General features: G+C 35.2%; 1 protein-coding gene across 1 annotated transcript; it reads left to right on the plus strand.

The window, feature by feature from the left end:
- The first annotated feature begins 23012 nt into the window (after positions 1–23012).
- LOC112826601 (small ribosomal subunit protein uS8-like) lies at positions 23013–23470 on the plus strand. The gene has a single exon (XM_073894283.1). The coding sequence runs from the start codon at positions 23043–23045 to the stop codon at positions 23433–23435; it is 393 nt and encodes a 130-aa protein (XP_073750384.1). The 5' UTR covers positions 23013–23042; the 3' UTR covers positions 23436–23470.
- Positions 23471–24990: the final 1520 nt, after the last annotated feature.

Raw genomic sequence — 24990 nt, forward strand, 5'->3', positions numbered from 1 at the left:
TTGGTGTATACTTTATATTACTCTATCATATGAAAGAGAGTGTTTGAGGAGTTAAGCTACATCATTTTGGTTTATTATTGATTTCCCAACAACAGTCGTCGTAGCTTCTGCCACATGTTGGTTTTGAATGACAAACTGGTATGTCCCCAGAATTTCTAGAGAGGGAAAAGAACCTCAAGGGAGAAGATGATGTATCACTTAGGATTCAATCATGAAATAAAAGCCACATAGTAATTTGAACCTTGAAGCTTAACTTAAAGATTCATTAACTAGTTAATAACAGATTAAATATTAATAAATAAACAAACCCTAAATATACAAGAGTAGTAGACATTGAGAAAAAACACTATCTGTATGGCTGAGGCAGAAACAAAGGAAGGAACAGATTGGAAGGCCTCCACTCTCAAGTCTGAAATTTATATCTTATAAGAAAATAGGACAACTTCCCTTACCACGTGGCAGAAAAGTTATCCATAATGCTGCATGCCAGGCTGGCAAGCAGTAAATATGCACATGATATCAAAACGCTTGCTGAGAAGATGGTTGAGGGGAGAGATAGAACCCACTGGGAAAGTACCCATGGGGATGCTATAGAAACTCCCTGGAAAGCCTCCTTCTAGGGTACCTGCACCACCCACGTGGAAGCTTCCTATGGGACAGCTAATACAATTTGGTTAGACATATAATAAATAAACACAGAAAATAAGCAAACTGTAACCAAGAAGTTATAACCAAGCTTGGGCAGAACCAAGAGTTACCAATAAGTTGCCTGAGCAGGTAATTCAGACAGTTTCAACATTGATTGCTGTTGTAGTCTCTTCTGCCACAGTCTATGCCTGTGACTTGCTGGGCTATTTCTTATAATTAGTTGGCTGAAGATTAAAACAAAAACAAAATCAAGGGACACCTGGGTGGCTCAGTCAGTTAAGCATCTGCCTTCGGCTCAGGTCATGATCTCAGGGTCCTGGGATGGAGCCCCGTGTTGGGCTCCCTGCTCGGCAGGAAGTCTGCTTCTCCCTCTCCCTCTGCTCCTCCTCCCTCCCCACTCTCTCTCTCTCTCTCTCTCTCAATAAATAAATAAAATCTTTTTAAAATGTTCAAAAAAATAAATAAATCAAAAACAAAAACAAACAAAGACCAGCCTCTCAAGTCTAGTTTACATATGTGTTTGCATGATATGTTGGTGCCACCCAAAAGTGGACAGCTCTAGTACTGCAGGCTCACTTAGGGTCACTGCTAAAAAATAACAGAAAGGAGTTCTTCCAGTGGGAAGTACTGCACTTAGTTGTCTAATATATCTAGTGATGGCTGGCCAGAAGCACATATTTAAATTATTTAAGATAAGATGTTAATGGTTTAACCTGATGGTCAGGACCTTGAAAGAGAAAGGATTGGAAGATTGGTAATAAGGAAATCTGGGAAAGAAGTATGTGGATGGACTTTTCAAATTTGGCATAGATTCTGTGAATATATTTGTGTCAGTGTGGATGTCCACCCAAAGGTGTTCACAATGAGGAAAGGTTCTAAATTAATCAGGTGATAAACCAATATGCTCCACAAACATACATACACATATATATACATACATATATACTGCAAACATCTTTCCCCAATCCATCCAGTGCTGGCTCAGTAGGCCTGTGACCAAAATGATGTTGGTGATAGAAATGGAGGCTATGCATGAGCTCAACAATATGGAATTTCCCTTACCAAGGTTGACTTAACTAAAATTAGGGTTATCTATTTTGTTAATATGGAGGCCAATGCTGGGGACTATTGTGAGATATGGCACAATTGTGGAGGAAAGCAAGTCAGCCTAGTGGCTGTTGATTAGATTGGACCTCTTCTATCATGGAGGGGCAGAGATTTGTTCTCACTGGAATATACATATTCTGTATATGGATATGTCTTCCCTTCATGTAATCCTTCTGTCAACATCATTATTCATGGTCTGCCAGAATGGTTTACCCATATTCATAACAATTCTTATGATTAAAAAAAATAATTTCTCCGCAAAGAAAGAGTAGCAATGGGCTCATGCTCATGGAATTGACTTGTTTTGATACATACTGAAATACACAAGAAATGATTGAGTAATTTAAAAATGGAATGGTTTGTCCAAGATTCAGTTATGGCATCAGTTTAGAGACAACACCCTAAAAGGTTGCAATGTGTGATTTGTACAGTTTGAATCAGAGCACGTTAGCTCCTGCTCTCTTCCCAAAAGTAGCAGTACATGAATCTAGAAGAAAAATAGCAGAAGTGAAGGTAACTCCTCTCCCTCCTTCCTAAATATCCATTCTAATTTTCGTTTCCCATCTTGGAAACCAGGAGCTCTGTTATTTTGAAAGTCTTAGTCCCTAAGACATAACAAGTCCTCAAGACATGTCAAGGGGACACAACACAATCTCAATTCAAATGTAAGATGAGACTGCTGTAGCCTATTTGGGGCTCCTTTTACTACTGAACCAATAGGCAGGAAAAGAGGCTCCTCTCTTTACTGGAGTAATTGATGTCAATTACCATGGAGATACTGTGTTGCTGCTAATAGTAGTGGAAAGATGAGTATGCCTGAAATATAGGAAATTTTCTGTGGTGCCTTTTAGTACTTCCACACTCAGTAGTACAGGTTGATGGAAAACTATAGCAAAAAGAGAAAGACAGAGAGACTCAGACCCTCAATCTAATCTTTACATCACCAATTTTACATCTCTATACCATATAAAAACCCCTATCAGCTGATGTTCTGACTGAGGACAGAGAAATACAGAAGGCATAGTGGAAATAGGAAATCACAGATATCAACTCATGCACTGTGACCAATTTTAGATAGTAACCATAATAGGCTTACATTTGCATTTCTCATATTTTCTTTTTTTCTTATTTTCTGTTTGTTCCTTTTTTTGAGAGGGAAAGGGAGAGAGAGAGAAAGTGAGGAAAGAAAGAAAGAAAGAAAGAAAGAAAGAAAGAAAGAAAGAAAGAAAGAAAGAAAGAAAGAAAGAAAGAAAGAAAGAAAGAAAAAAAAGAAAGAAAGAAAAGTAAACAAAGGGAAAGTATAGATGAAGGAAGGAAACAGAATATATATATCAATCTCTTCCTCTTTCCTAAAATAAGTGTTATAACTCTACATCTCCTAATTTTGAGAGGTGAAAACTTGTTCACTTGTAAGAAGGTTAAGCTGTATCTTTTTAAGTAAAAATGCAAAGGTGTGGACTCTCCAGCTGTCAACTTATTACCTCTCATATCCAAATATACCCATCTTTGCCTGTTCTGTGATTATGCAGGCACGCTTTACCAGTATTTTTCATGAGAGCTGGCACTCAATAGAGAGTGGTGAAAGGTCACTGGGGGAGAAAGAGTTTTTCTTTTCTTGTCTCCATTCTGTCTCCATCCCCTCTCTCCAGTCTCCTTCAGGGTAAAGCTTTCTCCAATGCTAGAATTCTCTATAGCATAGTTAATCCTGTGCTAGGTGCCTGCTATTGTTGGGTGTGACTTCTTCCAGTCCCAACTCTTGCAGAGGGTGGATTTTCCAGTTCCTGGTTCTAGAGCACTTGGTTTTTCTCAGTGCTCCCAAGACCCTCTCCAATGTGTTCCCAGTAGAATGCCATGAGTGGGACCCTTCCCAGTAAATGGCTCCTCCTGTTTTTCTCTTGGGTAACTCTGCAGTGTGTTTGAAGGTGAAGGTGACAATCCTCCCTGTAGATGGCTTCTCCCAATAGCACAGAGTGTATATTTTCGGAAGCATCTCAGAAACATTTTTCACCATACAGTGAGCCACAAATTTTTCCCTGATCCCAGCTTTTGGTCAGGGTTGAAGAGGCACTCTTTAGGAAGCTGTTGCAGCTCTAGGGGTAATACATATGACAAAATACACACACCTGCATACTCATACACACAGAATGGCTAATACAGCATCTCATACAGGCTGAAGTGTGTGTATTCAGTTTTCTTTCTCTCTTTTCTTTCTGTGCAATAAGGACCTAACAAGCTATGCAGTCTGAAGAGCTAGAGAATTGATCCAGTTTGTTAGCAAATCCTGGTCATTTCTACTCCCATGATATTTATCACCTTATTTGAATTATTTCTACTCCTCCTTTGTTCAGGAGCTAATAATTTTTATCACAGCTAATTAAAAATTTTCCCCAAGTTATTCCCTATCTCTGATTTCATCCTCTTGAACCCATTTTTCATAGAGCTACCAGAGTGATTTTTATTAAAATTCAGATATGATCATGGTGTTGCTTTGTCTGAAATAGTTCAATATCAAAATACTTTTGGGATGATTAGTCAAGCTTATTACTGAGAAATTAAGAACATTTCTATTCTAGACTGAAACTACTTTTTAATTACTTATCATTTCATTTTCTAAACCCTATTCATACTTACACAATACTCTTCTCTAGTGTCTCAAGTTAAATTTTAGTAATTCTGAACTGTTTGCTTAACTCATATAATTTTATTCTATCTATTCAGGACCCAGCATTATAAGTGGTCAGTGAATTTTTGTTAGAAAAATAAGTAAATATAGGAATAAAATGGGTTAGAGAAGACTGGATGAATGAGCAGATAGACCAACAGTTTTTTTTTTCACTTAATTGCATGAGAAAAGGTCATGGAGATGATTAATTTCTTGTAGTGTTACAAAGTAAAATATACATCATGGTTTTATTTTATACAGAAAGTGACCTTCATGTAAATATAAACTCATGTAAATTCAGTGTGAAATATGTCTATGCAAAAATTCAAAGCATCCATTAAAAGTACAATGAGAATGCTTTAAATTCCTTAAAAAAGAGAAAATAAACAATTCCATAGGAAAATAAAAATAACCAATGGGAACCAAGAGCTTGATAAAAGTCTAAGAAAGATAGATTTACAAGTTGCTGTGGGAAGAAATGGAAAGAAAAATCTGTAAAGACAGTTAACTTAATAATGTAGCAGAAAGCTAAATAACTAGCTGGGGAATGGACAGAAAGACACTCTCTTGAAGAGAAATTAAAATAGATGTGTTTTGTGTGTTTGTTTGTTCTATTTTTTAGAAGAGGAGAAACCCAAGTAGAATAAGTATAGTGGAGCCCATTAAGTTAAAGATAAAAGGGTATTCTAGTTGAAATGAATATGACTAGCATCTCAAAGCCCAAAATTCTCACTCATGAATCTGGTATGGTCATAGTTTTACCAGTTGCTATAGGTGGAATGTTTCTGTCCCTCCAAAATTCATATGTTGAGAGGAGCCTGGGTGGCTCAGTAGGCTAAGTATCTGACTATTGATTTCAGCTCAGGTCATGATCTCTGGGTCCTGAGACAGCGACATCGTGCTCCATGCTCAAGGTGAAGCAGTCTGCTTCTTTCTCTCCCTCTGCCCTTCCCCCACCATTCAGGCTCTCTCTCTCTTACACATGCTCTCTCTCACAAATAAATAAACAAAATCTTTAAAACAAACAAACAAACAAACAAAGAATGGGATTGATGTCCTTATAAAAAAGACCCCAGCGGGTCCTTGCCCCTTCCTCAATGTGAAGATATAGCAAAATGACAACTGTCTATGAACCAGGAAGCAGGCTTCACCAGACAACAAATCTGCCAGTGCCTTGATCCTGGACTTCTGGCCTTAAGAACTCTGAGAGGGGTGCCTGGATGGGTCAGTAGGTTTAGCCTCAGACTCTTGATTTCGGCTCAGGTCATGACCTTAAGGTCCTGAGATTGAGCCCCACGTTGGTCTCTGCGCTGAGTGCGGTACCTGTATAAGCTTCTCTCTCTCCCTCTCTTTCTGCACCCTACCCCACTCTCTTTCAAAAATAAATGAAGAAAACTAAAAGTACTTTTGAAATGAGTCCATCAAGAGAAAGACAATTATCATATGATCTCACTGATATGTGGAATTTTAAGAAACAAAACAGAAGATCATAGGGGAAGAGAGGAAAAAAATAAAACAAGATGAAACCAGAGAGGTAGACAAACCATAAGAGACCCTTACTCATGGGAAACAAACTGAAGGTTGCTGGAGGGGAGGATGTGGGGGATGAATAACTGGGTGATGGACATTAAGGAGGGCACGGGATGTAATGAGCACTGGGTGTTATAGAAGACTGATGAATCACAGACCTCTACCCCGAAACAATATGTTATATGTTAATTAAAAAGAGACTTGAACATGTACTTCAGAAAGAGGACATCCAGATGCACCAAAACAGGTACTCAACAGAAACAGAAATCAGGAAATATGAATAAAAAGCACAGTGAGCTATGACTACATCCCCACCACAGAAACACAGTGTTGGTGAGATGTGGGCCAACAAGCACACACATACATGGCCAGTGAGAGCACAAACTGGTACAACCAATTTAGAAAACCATTAGCTAGCAAAATTGAAGATTCTCTCCTCTTTTGGCCCAGTAACCTATTCCCAATTATATACCCAAAATAGTGGTTATCAAAGTGTGATCCCTGAACCAATAGCATCAGCATCAACTGAGAACTTACTAGAAATACAAATCATTGGGCATGACCCCAGATCTACTGAATCAGAACTTGGATGATGGTGTCCAGCAATCTGTGTTTACCAAGCCCTCCAGGGCATTCTGGTGCAGGCTCGAATTTGAGAACCGCTGTGTGCCACACTATGCATATGAGCATGTTCATCACATTCAAAAACTGGAAACAGCCCATATGCTCATCAACAGAATGGATAAATTGTGTAATATTCTCATAATGTATCACAGAGCAAGGAAAATGAGCAAACTACGACTACAGACAATAAAATGAAGGACTCTTAAAACCTTGAGAGAAAGAATCAAGACATAGAAGAATACATACAATATGATTCTATTTATATAAAGGCAAAGAGGCAAAACAGAATGTTTCAGAATGCATACTTAGGTAAAAATATAAAGAAATTCGAGAAAGTGATTACTATTAAGGAAGGACAGAGGTTTTACTCTAGGGAAGAAGGAGTGGGTGTGATTAGGAAAGGATACATAAAAAGAGATTTCTGAGGTGTTGACAATACACTATTTCTTTACCTGTGTGATGGCTACATGTTTGTTTCAAATGATATAATAAACGGTACATTTTATACAAAAAAAAACCTGTGAGAAATAAATTTCTGTTATTTATAAGCAACCTAGCCCATGGTGTTTTGTTATAGCAGCATGTAAGGACTCACACAGCAGTGTAGGCTACTGAGGTTATTTGGATTATTTATTCTGAGAAAAAAAAAATCAGTAAATGGTCACTATGCTGAGCTTGCAATTTGACTCTAACCCCTTAAAGATATCCTACTTTGGGGAGATAAAGTAGAAAATCGAGAAGTTTTAACATCTTTTGTCTATTCTAGAATCATGCTAGCCTTCCTAGTAGCTTCTTTATCCTATGTCCCATTCTGTTAACATTTTGCCTTCACAAGTGGAGGAGGAAGATACTTTTGATGGATAAGATTCCATTTTCTTGAAAGTATTTCAGAGCAAAGAGAGAAAATAATTTTGTAAAGAGAAAAAATCATCTAGCAACACACACACAGGGGTTTTAGGTGTTCCACTGATAAAAAGTTTTTACCCCTTAGCTGCTTCCTCCAAAAGTTACAATTAACATTACCATGTCAAAATTTTCTGTCTTGATTCTTATCTGGTATTCTCCCTGACAGTGAAGCAAGTGGTGAGAGAGACAGAGGATGGAATCTTTGAGCCATCATTAAAGGATAGATTGCTTTTGTTGTTGTTGTCGTTCACTCAAAGTTTGATACCCAGACCACCTGCATTAACACCACCTGCTATGCTTTTTAGAAATGCAGTTTTCAGGCAACACTCAAACATGTTAAAATAGACTAAAATATGCCTTAAAATAGTCTGAGACAATTCTCATGTAGGAAAAACAGTATGATGATTGCTATAGTGTCTGCTCTACAAGTTTATTTGTAAACATAACTCCAAATTAAGGTAGAATACAGAAAAATGAAATAACATAGAGTATTATATCGAGCACAGTAGTATGACTTACTTTGTTCAGTGAAATGTGAACAGAAGAGGCATGTATCATTTCCACTGGGGTTTTTCAAAGCCTGAGAATAACTTAACACATATTCTTTCTCCTGCCAAGGTGATCTTGGAAGCAGATGTTAAGATGAAGCTACTATCAGCTGAGATCCCAGAATAACTATAATGAGCTAAACATGCTGCCAACATGATAGACTCAGTATGACTGAGAAATAAACTTTTGCCATGCTAAGCCATTAGATTTGAGATTGTTACTATAGCATACCCCCAGGCATACAATGGCCAATAACTCATTAACTCTATTGTACTAACAGAAGGATTGAGATATGTTATCCACTGCCAACCAACCCATCTTTTCTTCTACCCCATGCATGTTTATATGCAGGGTGGGAAGGATGCTAGTGCTTTCCATGTATTACCCTTTGAGAATTTTTCTTCTATGTAGGCTTCTCTTTCCCCATGTTATTAATTTTTTAAATATTTATTTATTTATCTGGGGGGGTGCAGAGGTGGAGACTCTTCAAGCAGACACCTTGCTGAACGTGGAGGCTGATGCGGAGCTCGATCTCACCACCCTGAGATCATGACTTGAGCCAAAACCAAGAGTCGGTCGCTCAACTGACTGAGCCAACCAGGTACACCTGTTAGTTTGTTTTTATTCTCATTTTGTCTTGTCCGCCTTATATCTAAAGATTTTTCTTCAAATTACTGGGCATGTGAATGGCAAATGCCTCTGTAATGTGAATGTTGTTAGACTTTTTTGCTATATCATATTGAATATTTAAAGTTGTCTTTTGAAATGGGGCAAGTGCTGTCTTTCTGAGTTTACTTTGCTATTTGAATCACAAGTCTGTGGTGGTGATTTTTGAAGAATGTTTGTCCTCTGTGTCTTACAAGTTCATTGTCATTCTTTGAAATTGAATACATTTTCATAGGTTGTTGTTTATTATTATCTGTTGATATATTTTTGAATGATTACCAATATCTTCTATCCTGTGAACTTCTACAGAATATTCTTGTTTCATCATATTTTCTACCTCTTGAATATTAATTCCTCTTTTTAAACCTTTAGTTGTAGGACAGATTGATATACACAAATTTTATCAAAACCTGAATATTTACTAATACACATCTGTAGCTGTGCAGTTCTGTGTAGGGATCTTTGATTCCAGTGCTTGGTCTTCTAACATGGAAGCATGTAGTTTATTTTAAATCTTCTAATGGTATTTACAGTTTTATCTTTCCTGAGAATGAGCAAAATGTAATAACCTTCAGAGTATACTGAGTTTAGTAACTTTCTTGTAATATATGCACATACTCAGTTATGTTATGAAGAACCACTGATTTTTATTTCTGTCTCCTACCACATCATGTCCCAGATAGTAAGAGTCTATAATGAACATAGAGTAGAAAATAGCTATGGAATTAAGATGGGGGTAAAATTACTCTGGCTACTTTAGGAAGAAACTGAGGACTAAATACATGGAGGTGCAGTGGTAGCAAGGTGAAGCCCTCCCCACCCTTATCAGAGGGTACACAGTTCATAAATATGGTCTACCGTGTGTGACGTCTGATTATAACCAGCCTCTCCCTAGAGATAAAGGAAAAGAGCGATCACATATATATGGAAAATTTCCTAGAGAATGTCATTAATGTAATTATAATTAATACCACTCAGAAAATAATGTGAACTACAGTAAAGATATTAAATATGTTTTGGTTTTACACATAAAATACATTATTCAATAATGTAATTTCAATTTTCAATATGAAAATGACTAAGCTCTGGCAAGGAGATGAAAATGCTGGAAAAAATGCACATTTCCTGCATGTCTGGTCTTTTGTGGCCCCATTCAATTACAGTAATGCTCACCTACAAGAAACAACTGAATACAGAGATCAAACAACAAATATGGATAACATTGGTCACTTCCAACTTATCTGTAAGTAGCCAACCCCATCCAGAAGGAAAACCTCAGATTGTAAATATACGGTGGTACAGGATAGGTGGCCAGCTGATGACTGAAGCACTTGCTCACTCTTTTGCCTTCTAAGTCCATGACACCTGATGAATAGGTCTCATTTTAAAGAAGAGATATTCTTTATAAAGTACCTGGTTATGAGTGTTCAATTTAATAAGATGAATAGGTTGGGGTGGAGAGTCTAGGGACTATATCAAGAAACAATTGTTTAAGTTCCTCTAAAAAGTTTAGAGGATACCTGAAATATAGGGAAACTCAAAGGAATGCATAAATGATAATCAACTCTCTTTCCCACTGTGATCCCAATGTTTTACCAGATAACCTGTGACCTAAGAAAGGTCTAAATTCCTGTGTTTCTGGTCATATTCCAAATTCCCTTCAATGATTTGCATTTTATACTTTTTATGAGTATTCATTAATTTTCATAGGAAGTTGAAGGAGTTAATCAGGTAACTATCTTTCTGAGCTCATACCTGCTTAGCATAGTTTTAATGGAAGAATAAATGTTTGGGGTGCTATTATCATCTATAGAAAAAAAACTAAAATTAACTGAGATTTCACTCTTTCAGCTAAAAGGCACAGTCTGTAATAGTATGTATTAGTTAGAGTTTTCCAGGTAAATAGAACCAGTAGTATAAGGCTGCTGGGTAGGGGAATTCTCTCTTACTGGGAGGAAGATGAGTCCACTATTCTATTCAGACCTTCAAGTGATTGGGTGAGGCCCATCTACATTAGGGAGAACAATCTGCTTTACTCAGTCTACCTATTTAAATGTTAATCACATCCAAAAACACCATCACAGAAATATTCAGAATATCAAATACCAAATATTTGGGCTCCCTGTGTCCAGTCGAGTTGATGCATTAAATTTACTATCACCAAGTGTAATGACTTTTTTATCACTAACTTCCTATTTATTTGAAAAATATATTTCAGATTTTATTCTGTATTAGTAAGTCAAGTCATATGTCAAATAATACTTGCTTTCCACTATCTTAAAGTGATAATATAAGATTAATGTACTAGTTTCATAATACACATTGAGTTCTTTCCAAGAAATAAACAAGGAATTGACATTTTAACACCATCAATGTATTACACATTTTAATATATTCAACAGAGACTCTGTCATTCATTACATGGAATGAATGATGAAAAACACCTAAGGAAAAAAGGAAAAAGCAGTCTATAAAACCTTTGAAGAATTCATGATTAGATGTGTACATGTCATGTGTTCTATCATCTACACAAGGTACAGTATTGTGAGATACCATAAGGGAAAAACACTGATATGATCTAGTTAAATTTTACTTCAATGTTTGTACAGTAAGGGCACTCTTGAAATGTTTTTTCAGTATACTTTATCAATGAACATCAGACTAAAGATCATTAGATCTAACTTCTAATCCAGGCACTTGGACTGACACCACTGTCAAATAAATTTGATTTTAGGATATTTATTTGTAAAATTGTTAGAAGAAAGACATGATCTCTAACAAAACATCCTATTTTAAGATTCTATAGTCTATATGATAGGTAGTAAACCAGTGGCCTACTGTTTTAAGAAGAATAAAAGGAACTCATCATTTACAAAACAGAAGATTTTACAGAAAAATTAAATGGCTATATTTCTCTAAAAAATAAGAGTTGGTGATGTCCCCATAAATTTGCACATGATATAAGTTTGTACCAAGGGTATGATCTTTCCATTTTAGTTATCATTTACTGTTTAAAGAAACAGGTATCGAGTATCAGACACTCAACATTCCTATGTTATTGTTCAGTGACTTGGCTTTTCTACCTGTGGTAGGCAAGTTAAATTGCAGTTCATGTTCTGAAAGGACTATATATATACATATATAAATATGATTTTTCTTTGTTTTCCCTAACCAAATTGATGGATTAGTCCATGAAGTCATATGACTATCACATTTAACGATGTATTAAGTCTCAGGAGGTTACCAAGTAGTAAAAAGTCATTCACTTTTAAAAATAATGTGGGTAGTTACTTGTTTCTTCTTTCCATTGCTAAGCAGATTGACTCCAAATGGCTCAATTTTACATGAAAGGATGAGAAAAACAGCCTCAATTTATTCATAATGAAAATGAGTACCGATACCACTTTTTACTGAATAAATAATTTCCCATTATCTTTTGTGCTAGTGATACCAGAATAAAGAGAAACAGGTTAGAAACAGGCTAGCTATTTTACACTAAAGATCTGTTTACCATAAAAGATCAACACAAGGAATGCTAAATGAGTCCAAATCCTTGTTGTATCTCTACTGAAATGACTTAAATCTGATGTCATCAACTAGTAGTACATAAAACAATGAGAAGATACGTAATCACTTAAATAGCCCTCATCCTTTTTTTCAGTTTAAACAAACATGTCTTTATTTTATCTATTTATTTTTTTATTATGCTGTTAGTCACCATACAGTACTTCATTAGTTTTCTATGTAGTGTTCCAGGATTCATTGTTTGCGTGTAACACCCAGTGCTCATTGCAATACCTACCCTCCTTAACACCCATCATCAGGCTAACCCATGCCCCCTACCCTCTGAAACCCTCAGTTTGTTTCCTGGAGTACATAGACTCTCATGTTTCATCTCCCCCTCTGATTTTCCCTCCCCTTCATTTTTCCCTTCGTATTCCCAATGTCTTCCACGCTATTCCTTATGTTCCACAAATAAGTGAAACCACATGATAATCATCTTTCTCTGCTTGACTTATTTCAATTAGAATAATCCCCTTCAGTTCCATCCATGTCAAATCAAATGGTGGGTGTTCATCCCTTCTGATGGCTGAGTAATATTCCATTGTATATATGGACCACATCTTCTTTATCCATTTGTCTTTTGAAGGGAATCTCAGCTCCTTCCACAGTTTGGCTATTGTGGAGATTGATGCTTTGAACATTGGGGTGCATGTGCCCCTTCTTTTGACCACATCTGTATCTTTGGGGTAAATGTCCAGTAGTGCAATTGCAGGTCATAGGGTAGTTCTATTTTTAACTTTTTGAGGAACTTCCACACTGTTTTCCAAAGTGGCTGTACCAACTTGTATTCCCACCAACAGTGTAAGAGGGTTCCCCTTTACACCATAAAGAACTAGAGAAAGACAAGAAATAAAGCCTAAGCCAAGCAGGAGAAGAGAAATAATAATCAATGAATTAGAAACCAGAAATATAGTAGAGCAGATCAACGCAACTAGAAGCTGGTTCTTTGAAAGAATTAATAAGATAGATAAACCACTGGCCAGACTTACCAAAAAGAAAAGAGAAAGGACCCAAATTAATAAAATTATGAAGGAGAGGGGAGAGATCACAACTAACACCAAGGAAATAGAAACAATTATTAGAAATTATTATCAACAACTATATGCCAATAAATTAAGCAAGCTGGAAGAAATGGATGCCTTCCTGGAAACCTAAAAACTACCAAGACTGAAACAGGAAGAAATTGACAATCTGAATAGACCAATAACCAGTAATGAAATTGAAGCAGTGATCAAAAACCTCCCCAAAAAACAAGAGTCCAGGGCCTAATGGATTCCAGGGGAATTCTACCAAATGTTCAAAGAAGAAATAATACCTATTCTTCTGAAGCTGTTTCAAAAAATAGAAACAGAATGAAAACTTCCAAACTCATTCTATGAGGCCAGCATTACCCTGATCCCAAAACTAGGCAAAAACCCCATCAAAAAGGAGAATTACAGACCAATATCCCTGATGAATATGGATGCCAAAATTCTCACCAAAATACTAGCCAATAGGATCCAACAGTACATTAAAAGGATTATCCATCACGACCAGGTGGGATTTATTCCTGGGATGCAAGGGTGGTTCAACATTTGCAAATCAATCAATGTGATAGACACATTAATAAGAGAAGAGACAAGAACCATATGATCCTCTCAACTGATGCAGAAAAAGCATTTGACAAAATACAGCACCCTTTCCTGATTAAAACTCTTCAGAGTGTAGGGATAGAGGGAACATTCCTCAAATTCATAAAAACTATCTATGAAAAGCCCACGGTGAAAATAATTCTCAACGGGGAAAACCTGAGAGCTTTTCCGTTAAGATCAGGAACACGACAAGGATGCCCACTCTCGCCACTATTATTCCACATAGTACTAGAAGTGCTAGCATCAGCAATCAGACAACAAAAAGAAATAAAACGTATTCAAATTGGCAAAGAAGAAGTCAAACTCTCTCTTTGCAGATGACGTGATACTTTATGTGGAAAACCCAAAAGACTCTACCCCCAAATTACTAGAACTCATACAGCAATTCAGTAATGTGGCAGGATACAAAATCAATGCACAGAAATCAGTTGCTTTTCTACACACTAACAATGTAACTGTAGAAAGAGAAATTGGGGAATCGATTCCATTTACAATAGCACCAAAAACCATAAGATATCTTGGAATAAACCTAACCAATGAGATAAAGGATCTATACTCTAAGAATTACAGAACACTTATGAAAGTAATTGAAGAAGACACAAAAAGATGGAAAAACATTCCATGCTCATGAATTGGAAGAATAAATATTGTTAAAATGTCTATGCTGCTCAGAGCAATCAAAATACCAATGGCATTTTTCAAAGAGCTGGAACAAACAATCCTAAAATTTGTATGGAACCAGAAAAGACCCCGAATCACCAAGAAATGTTAAAAAAGAAAAACAAAGCTGGGGGCATCACATTGCCTGATTTCTAGCTGTATTAAATGGCACTCATCTTGCTACTACACCTCTTACCAAGGGTGGCAGTACCATATTTTCAACATTCATAAATTGTTGGGAAATATTTTAATATTGATTTAATGTATTATTATTTCTCTTTTGGAAATTTAGTAATTCAAGTCAGTACTTATGTGTATTCTCATAAGAATTAATGTGTGATAACTACAGCATATTCTTTATCAGTCATTATTTATCTTTATAGAAATTATCTAGATCCTTATTATAGGCAGTGTTCTCTAACAATTGCCAGCCCATACACATCAAGCTGCTTCACCCCAATATTCAGTTCTTCATGTGCTTAAGAAATGATTAGTAATCACAAAACTTAAATAAAAATAGTCTATTGTAATTTAGTGATATGTATCAGAGTTGGCCCAAAATATATGTTACAATGTTTACATAAAATAAAACAATTTGATTTAAATAATGTATCCCCTTGCTTCTCACAGTGAGAAGAATCCACATTAATCCCCCCGGAGCTAATTATAAATTTAGAATATCTGCACCTTCCCAGACTTATCTGAATGTACATTTTACCAGGATCCCCAACTGGTTTGTATGCACATTAGATGGTGAGAAGCACTCATCTGGATTAATGATTACAAAAATGAGCACTAATAATCACAACTGGCCTTAAAACAGTGTTTTCTAATCTGTGTTTCACCAAGCCCTGTATATCTGAAGTAGCACTTCCCTGACTAGCATGAGAGAGAGAAGTGTGTCCTAGAGTTAGAAAATTTCGCTCTCATTTTTTATTTTTTTAATTGTAGCATGAGCATTTAACATGAAATTTACCATCTTAAATTTTTGAGCATACAGTGTAGTGTTGTTGACTATAGGTATGATGTTGGACAGCAGATCTTTATTCATCGTATTTAACTAAAACTTAGTGCCCATTGATTAGTAATTTCTCATTTCTTGCTCCCCCCAGCTCCTAGTAACCACTATAAAACTCTTTTGTTCTATGAATTTGACTATTTGAGATACTTCTTATATGTGGAATCATGCAATATTTGTCTTTCTGCGGCTTGTTTATTTCACTTAGCCTAATGTCCTCAAGGTTCATCCATTTTGTTACATATTACAGAACTTCCCCTTGTTTATAAAGCTGAATAATACTTCCTTGTATGTATATATCATATTTTCTTTATTGATTGGTTGATGGAAATTTAGGTTGTTTTCATACCTTGGCTATTGTGAATAGTGCAGCGATGAATATGGGAGTACTAATATCTTTCTGAAAACCTGGTTTAAATCATCTTGGATAAATACCAGAAGTGGGATTGCTGGATAACATAGTAGTTCTATTTTCATTATTTTAAGAAATCATCTTAATGTTTTTAATAAAGTCTGTAAAATTTTGTGTCCATACCAACAGTGTGTGTGGATGTCTACTTGTTTCAGCACTACTTGTTGAAAAAGTATCTTTGTTCCATTGTATTGCTGTTGACCCTCTGATGAAGATCATTTGACGATATTTATGTGGGTCTATTTCTGGATTTTCTATTCTGTTCCACTGATCTTTTTTGTTTTGTTTTGTTTTTGCCAATACCACACTGTTTACTGTTGCTTTATAGTTGAAGTCATGTAGTGTCAGTCCCCCAACTTTGTTCTTCTGCTTTCATGTATTAACTATTCTGTTTGTTGTTGTTGTTGTTGTTGTTGTTGGCCTCTCCACTGAAACTTTAGAAACAATTTGCTTCTATCCACAGAAAACTTACTGGGATTTTGATTTGACTTGTATTGAATCTATAAATCAAGTTGGGAAGAACTAACATCTTCATAATATTGACATGTCCATGAACTTACTTGGCCATGAACATAGGATATCTCTCCATTCATTTAGTTCTTCTTTGATTTATCACAGTTCTGTAGTTTTCCTCATACACATCTTGGACATATTTTGTTAGATTTATACCTAAATATTTCATTTTTGCAGGTGCTAATGTAAATGATACTGAGTATTTTATTTTCAAATTCCACTTACTCATTGTTGGTATAGAAAATTGATTGACTTTTGTATAGTAACCTTCAACTCATTACAATTGCTTATGAGTTCTAGAATTATTTTGTCAATTATTTTTGATATTTTACATAGGCAATCATGTCATCTGTGAACAAAGATGGTCTTATGTCTTGCTTGCCAGGCTGTATACCTTTTATACTCGTGTTTTATTGCATTAATAGGGACTTCCAGTATGATGTTGAAAGGAATGGTGAGAGAGGATATTCTTACCTTATACTTCATCTTAGAGGGAAAACTTCGAATTTTTATCATTAAGTGTGATGATAGCTGTAGATTTTTTGTAGATATTCTTTATCAAGTTGAGAAAGTTCCTCTCTTTTGCTATCATACTGAGATATTTAATAACAAATGATATTTAATAACAAATGGGTGTTGGATTTTGTCAAATGTCATTCTGCATCTATTGATATATGGTCATGTGATTTTTCTTTTTTAATATGTTGCTGTGATGCATTAGCTGGTTTTTTAAAATATTGAACCAGCCATACATACCTGGGATAAAACCCACTTGTCTTGATGTCTAATGCTTTTTATACATTGTTAGACTTGATTTGCTAATATTTTGTTGCGAAATTCCATATCTATGTTCATGAAAGCTATTGGTCTGTGCTTTTCTTGTAATTTTTTAGTGTGGTTTTAGTATTAGGATAATTCTGGCCTCATAGAATGAGTTAGGAAGCATTCTCTCTGCCTCTATCCTCTGAAAATGATAAAGAATTTGTACAGTTTTTTTCCTTAAATGTTTGGTAGAGTTCATCAGTGAACCCATCTGAGCCTGATGCTTTCTGTTTTGGAAGGTTATTAATTATTGAGTAAATTTAAGTACTAGACATAGGCCTATTCAGATAGTGTGTGTGTGTGAGAGAGAGAGAGAGAGCTTTGGCAAATTGTGAAGGAATTGGTCCACTGGTCATGTAAGTTATGATATTTGTGGGTATAGAATCGCTCATATTATTCTATTATTATTTTAATGTTCAGAGGATCTGTAGTGATGTCCCCTATTTCCTGTCTAGTATTAGTAATTGGTGTACTTTGTCTTTATTTCTTAGGTAGCCTGAGTAGCTTATCAATTTTCAAAGATCTTTTCAAAGAAGTGATTTTTGGTTTGATCGATCTTCTCTATTTTCTGTTTTCAGTTTTTTTTTTTATTTCTGCTCTATTTCTCCACCCCTCCTTCTCGTTCTTCCTTTAGATAAAATTTGCTCTTCGTTTTCTAGTTTCTTTGGGGGGGGGGAAATGTAGATTACTGATTTTAAATCTCTCTTCTTTTATAATATATGCATTTAATATTATTAAATTGTTTCTAAGTATTGCTTTCACTGCTTTCCACAAATTATAAGTCGTGTTTTATTTTCATTTAGTTCAATTTAAAAAAGTCTCTTGAGATTTATCATTGATCAATGTATTATTTAGAATCATTGTGGCTTTTATTTACATTTTCGTGATTTACATTTCATGATGAGCACCTTTTTATATACTCATTGACCATTTGTATGTCTTCTTTAGAGAAATGTCTACTCAATTCCTTAGCCTATTTTCAAAATCAAGTTTTATTAATTGTTATTGTTATTGAGCTATTGGTTTTCCTTATCTATTTCTGAGATTAACCAGATATATGGTTTGCAAACATTTTCTCCCATTGAACAGGTTGCCTTTTCATTCTGCTGATTATTTCCTTTGCTTTGCAAAAACTTTTTAATTTGATGTAGTCCCACTTGTTTGTTTTTCTTTTTGTTGTCTGTGCATTGGTGTCATATCTATGAAATCATTGCCAGTACCAATGTCATGACATTTTCCCTCTATTTTCTTCTACTAGTTTTACAGTTTCATGTCTATATTTTCAGTCTTTAATCCATTTTGAATTTTTTTGCATAGCATAAGGGTCTTGTTTCTTCTGCATAGTAATATTCACATTTTTTTAAAAACATCATTTGTTGAAGAGACTATTCTTTCCCTATTATGTATTCTTGGCACCCTTGTTGAAATTCAGGTGACTGTATACACATGGACTTATTTAGGGGCTTTCTATTCTGTTCTATTGTGCTATATATCTGTTCTTAAGCTATAAATGGTGCTTTGATTACTGTAGCTTTGCCACATATTTTGAAATTAGGGAGTGTAGTGTTCCCAGCATTGAATCTTTAGATTACTTTGGGCAGCATCATTTTAACAATATTAAGTCTTCCAATCCATGAACATGGACATTTTTAATTTTGTGTGTGTGTCTTGTTTAATTTCTTGCATCAATATTTTCTATTTTTCAGTCTACTAGTCTTTTGACTTCTTTTTTTAAAGATTTTATTTATTTGAGAGAGAGAGCATGAGCAGGATGAGTCAGGGGAGGAACAGAGGGACAAGACAAGCGACTCCTCACTGAGCATGGAGCCCCAACACCAGGCTCCATCCCAGGACCCTGAGATCATGACCTGAGCTGAAGTCAGACAATTAATCCACTGAGTCACCCAGGCACCCCACTGACTTCTTAAGTAAATTTATTTATCATCTGTTTTATATATATATTTGAGTTGCCTGTTACATGGTAAAATGCAAAGTCAGCAGTAAGAATGAAAATCATTTATTCTATATATCTCCCTTGAGAATATTTAAGGAGAAAACACACACACACACACACCCCGCATTCAAAACACATCTAAAGTATTTTAAAACAACCAGTTTTTAATTCATTGTTGAAATAGACCACTTTTTGAGGACCGATCACAACTTGAAGTAATTAATTTGCCATTACAGACTGCACTGTAAAGAAGGAGGAGAAAGAAGGGAGGGGGAGGAGGAGGAAAAATACGAGAAGGGAGGAGGAGGAGGTAGAAGAGGAGAAGGAAGAGAGGCAGCAGCAAAGGGACAAGGAAAATCTTGGAGGTAATGGATATGATTGTTACATATTAGTACAGATTATGATGATGGTATCATGGGTATACACTTATGTCCCAACTCATCAAATTATATGCACTAAATACTTTCAATTTTTCTATATCAATTATATCTCAATAAAGCTGTAAAAAAGAGCCTTCGTTTTATGATCACTATGGGCTAGTGAGCTCTGTGACATCTGGGCTGCAATTACAACTCAAGTGTGAGAAGTAGCTCATTGCTCTATGCGGAAACACATCTTAAACATGTTCCTCTTTTTCTCTTCTTTGACTGGACAGCACATATTCTCCAATCTTAGATAAGCATGCTTTGTTGACAGGAAACTACTGTTCCTAATAGACTCTCATAAAACCGAAAAACCACATATTCATAAAGAATATAATTCTAATTGAAATCCTATACAGAGTGAAAGGGAAAAGGAAGGAATAAGTTTTTTTTTTTTCTCTTGGACCTTTGAAAAGGAAAAGGAAGGGGACTGAAGGAAGTATCAATTTGAATAATTTCTTTTTTTTTTTTTAAAGATTTTATTTATTTATTTGAGAGAGAGAATGAGATAGAGATGGAGAGCACATGAGAGGGGGGAGGGTCAGAGGGAGAAGCAGACCCCCCGCCGAGCAGGGAGCCTGATGTGGGACTCGATCCCGGGACCCCAGGATCATGACCCGAGCCGAAGGCAGTCGCTTAACCAACTGAGCCACCCGGGCGCCCTGAATAATTTCTTAATTGTATATTTTATAATTAAACCAACAATATGTTTACAAAATAGGAACAAATTAAATTAGACTCTATAAATTAGGATCATATATGTATAGGCAGTCTTTAGAATCACAAAAAGAATTGTATTAACACTTAAGTATTAATGATAGTCTAATTGCTACTATCAAATATTCCCAAATGAGGTCATATTGAGGCCATAAAGGAGAAATATGGCTTGTGAAATTTATTATATAATATAAATATATATAATTTTATAATATTTTTATTTATAATGTGTAAATTGATACATGATTGTAAACACTGATTAATATGTCACATCAAAATGAGACTTAATTACAGGTCTTACACACTCAATTATACTGGTTTCTTCCATGGTTCCATTTTGTGTCTTCCTTAATGATAACGATAATGACATTGAGCTGATAAATATATATATATATATATATATATATATGGAAGTTTTTTGAATGATCCAACTTCATTTTGATTTTTCAGAGCATGAAAAACATAAAGGCAAAACAGGGTTCTGAAATTCAGATAAACTATGGAGTACTATGATATCAAGAATGACACAAGGGAGATAATAGGTCTGAAAATCATATTATATAAGGTATACTTGAATGGAATGAAATCGTCTGGTAATAAATATAAACAATTAGAAGATTTTAATAGCTAAACTCTGATATATTAAGACATAACATTTTACTTGAATGTAGGAAATGGCTTAACGTAGCTTTAATATACCTGAATGATAAACATAAAATTTTTTAAATATAAATTAAGAAAATGAAGAATTAAATAAAAATAAAGTTTTAAATGAACAGAATATGAGTCACATATAATGCCACAGCTCAAAGGTAAACAAAAAAATAATATATTTTGTCCCATATTTTGAGTCACATGAATTTAAATGCAATTGGGCTCAAGGAGTACATGTTCTCTGTAGATGGTTATATGTCATTTTCCCAGTAAAACTTATGGTGTAAGCATCATCTATTTCCTTTAAAAAATATGTATTTAGATTTCTTGAACAAATTGCTAATTTTATGGCAGTGGAGGATTAGCAACACTGGCATCTGATGAAGAAATCCTCTAAACCCCAGCAGATACTAGAGAGGGAAGCCATTGATGATACTTTGTCTTATAGAGCCACTCCTATATTTTCTCTCAAACAAAATTCTATGTCATAGTTCCCCAAATGTTTTTCAAGAGCCTTAAATTTAAATTCAGGGTGTGCCATTCACCAATCAGAGTTTAGATCATGATTTGATAGCCATTTTTCATAACTTTAATGTTAATTCTAATAAAAATAGTAAGAGATAACCGTAACTGCTGCATCTCTCATGGAAAACTCCTCTGAATGCCTCCAGATAGCTTCCCACCCCACCCCATAGTTATCTAGTGATTCCATGCTATAGGTGAACCTATACTTGTTGTCTGAAATAGGTTGTGTCTTTGGTCTACTCAGGATGGAAATTAATATTAGTTGTTACAACGGGGTGGATCTGAGGCTGAATGCCCGATCAGCAAGAACTAATCCCAGAAAAGTGTTACCAACAATTAGACACCATTTGGTCACCTGTCTTTGAAGTTACTGTTCAGTGTACAGAGTCTGGTCTCATCCCAAATTTCTCTACACTTACAGGAAATAAAGCAGAAGACTACTTATTACTCAGTAGACCATAACATTTTGGATGATATGTTCCCTATGAGTTTCCATGAAATTACTTCAAATTCTATCAACTTATAAAAGGCTATATTTTTACTCTTCCAGAAATACATACATATATATATATATATATATATATATATATCAGTATTCCATCATCATTGCTAAAATTGTCAAGAACCATGAAAGATGTGTAATTTTGCTCTACTTACAAGCTCACAAGGTTGTCTGTCACAGTTTTATAGATGCTGGTAGAACATGAGACATGGATCAAAGAACTTTATTGCTTATGGCAGTGCAAGCAGCATGAGCATCAGGGTACTGCCTCAGCCCTCTTTGTTACTAAGGTCCATGGGAGTAATTCAGATGGGTCCCAATGGATGTGGGCAATGGAATAGTTTTCATATTATGAAAAGCATCCTTAGTTTAGGAAACTCACATTTTTTTTTTAATAAAAGGCAGTGAGCGTATCTGCTCCAAAGGGAGACAGTTTCTATCTTCCTAGGCTGATTGCTAAACAAACATCTTCGAAAATAGTCTAGAACAGAGGTAGTCAGTGTCTCTGTAAAATGTCTGGGAACCTGTGTTACCCATAAGGAATGTCTCTCAATATTGGCTTGTCAGCTTTTTTTTTTTTTTTAAGATTTTATTTATTTGACAGAGAGAGACACAGCGAGAGAGGGAACACAAGCAGGGAGAGTGAGAGAGGGAGAAGCAGGCTTCCCACCGAGCAGGGAGCCCGATGCGGGGCTCGATTCCAGGTCATGACCTGAGCTGAAGGCAGACGCTTAACGACTGAGCCACCCAGGCAACCCTGGCCTGTCAGCCTTACCTAGTTTTCCTCCCTCTATATCTCTCTGTCTCTCTCTCTTGTTTCTTACTCCTCTCTACTCCTTCCTTCTTTCCTTCCTTCTGTCACTGGCTTTAATGGACTTCACAAAGACAAGATTAAAATAGTATTAAATAAATATTTTCAGCCCGTCCTCTTTCCGCCATCTTTCCGTGCGGCCATAATGGTGCGCATGAATGTCCTGGCAGATGCTCTCAAGAGCATTAACAATGCTGAGAAGAGAGGCAAATGCCAGGTTCTTATTAGGCCATGCTCCAAAGTCATCGTCCAGTTTCTCACTGTGATGATGAAGCATGGTTACACTGGCGAATTTGAAATCAATGATGATCGCAGAGCGGGGAAGATTGTTGTGAACCTCGTGGGCAGGTTAAACAAGTGTGGAGTGATCAGCCCCAGATTTGATGTACAACTGAAAGATCTAGAAAAATGGCAGAATAACCTGCTCCCATCCCGCCAGTTTGGTTTCATTGTACTGACAACCTCAGCTGGCATCATGGACCATGAAGAAGCAAGACGAAAACACACAGGAAGGAAAATCCTGGGATTCTTTTCCTAGGGATGTGATACATACTTGCAAATAAAATGCCTGAATGGAAATAAATAAATAAATAAATAAATAAATAAATAAATAAATAAATATTTTCAGATACAATGATAAATGAAGACTAAATAGCCCTGATTTCTTTTGTTGTACAGTTAATTTTCTCCTTCAGATTTTATTTTCATTTGTTGTGTGTGTGTTTTCATGGGAGTGTGTATGGTGGGGTCACTTAAAGTGTTATGTAAGTTAGAGTTTGTATCAAATTTGCTTTATACAAATTTATACAGAGGGTCATTACTGTGCAAATTATATTCAATAGGCCATGATGTATCTGGATTTTAAATTTTTAGGATAGGGCCAACATAAATCTTAAATGCAACAATTTTGAGCAAAACAGGTATAGAAAAACAAAAGACACAAGGAAACGATATGTCTTCATTAAGTAAATTTTTTACAATTACAAAATAACCTCAAATGGTCAAAACAGTTTTTCCTGGTGCACTAATGAGGCAAATGCGAATTTGCTTTGTTTATAACTGATTTTTTTTAATTATCAACAAAGGACAAATTAACTGCAATTTCTTATTGTAGCATATGGATGTGATTTAATATGGCAACTTCATGAAAATTAATTTGGTGCCACACAAAAACACATCTGCAACACTTAAATGAGAAAACAAGTAAAACAAAACAAATATGTAAATGTGAAAATTCATTTATCTCATAACATAGTTCATACTGAGAGAGAAAAAAATTAAACCCTGAAAATCCTAACTGCATGAATACTCTATTTAAAAAAAGAAAGTAAATAATTAAGAAACAAAGCTATTTAGATATTTATTCATATTACAAATAATTTTGAGATTCTATAACATGGTGAAATGATATACATAGTCTCAATTTTACTAAACTTAAACTCTATTGGTAGGGAAACATGCTAAAAATTAAATATGAGGACAATTCAAATTATATAAAATATAAAAGAAAAAATTAAATGAGAGATTATAATGGGGGAACGAATTTAGATTGAAGTGAAGGTTAAAGTGGACCTTCAAAATGAGACTGAAGTATGAATTAATCAGTATAAGAAATATGAGATGTAAAAGGTTAATGGTATATATGGCAAACTAACCGCACTTGTGGATGTATCTACTGAGGAAATAATGTGCTGCCATAATATGATCATAAGAAAATATTATTTACTTTATCTCATACAAACTGTGGATCTCTGACCATAAACCCTTCGATATGAAATCTTATAGAATCTTCCTTAGAATATTGGATATCTTAATTTATGCTTAAGGCATTACCAAGATGGTTTGAGCAACAAAATTTACCCACTTATGTCATGATGATATAAAGGCAGATCATTTTTAGTTTTCATAAATGTTGCATGGTTCACATAGTAAAATGGTTTTGAAATGAATTATTCCCTTCCAGTGTAAGAGGTTAAATGTAAAAGAATAAATTATTCTTCTGAAAATATTATTTCAGTTATTACTACAGAAAAAAATAGAGAAAATAGAGAAATAAACTACGTTACATTTATAGGTCACTATTTGTAAGCCAA

The sequence above is a fragment of the Callorhinus ursinus genome, unplaced genomic scaffold, assembly GCF_003265705.2.
Source record: "Callorhinus ursinus isolate GAN/ISIS: 27379988/994484 unplaced genomic scaffold, GSC_fseal_2.0 scaffold7, whole genome shotgun sequence".
Classification (NCBI taxonomy): Eukaryota; Metazoa; Chordata; class Mammalia; order Carnivora; family Otariidae; genus Callorhinus; species Callorhinus ursinus.

Bases quoted from the DNA above. Each gene is read 5' to 3' on its own strand.
- LOC112826601 (XM_073894283.1), top strand. From the start codon at position 23,043: ATGGTGCGCATGAATGTCCTGGCAGATGCTCTCAAGAGCATTAACAAT.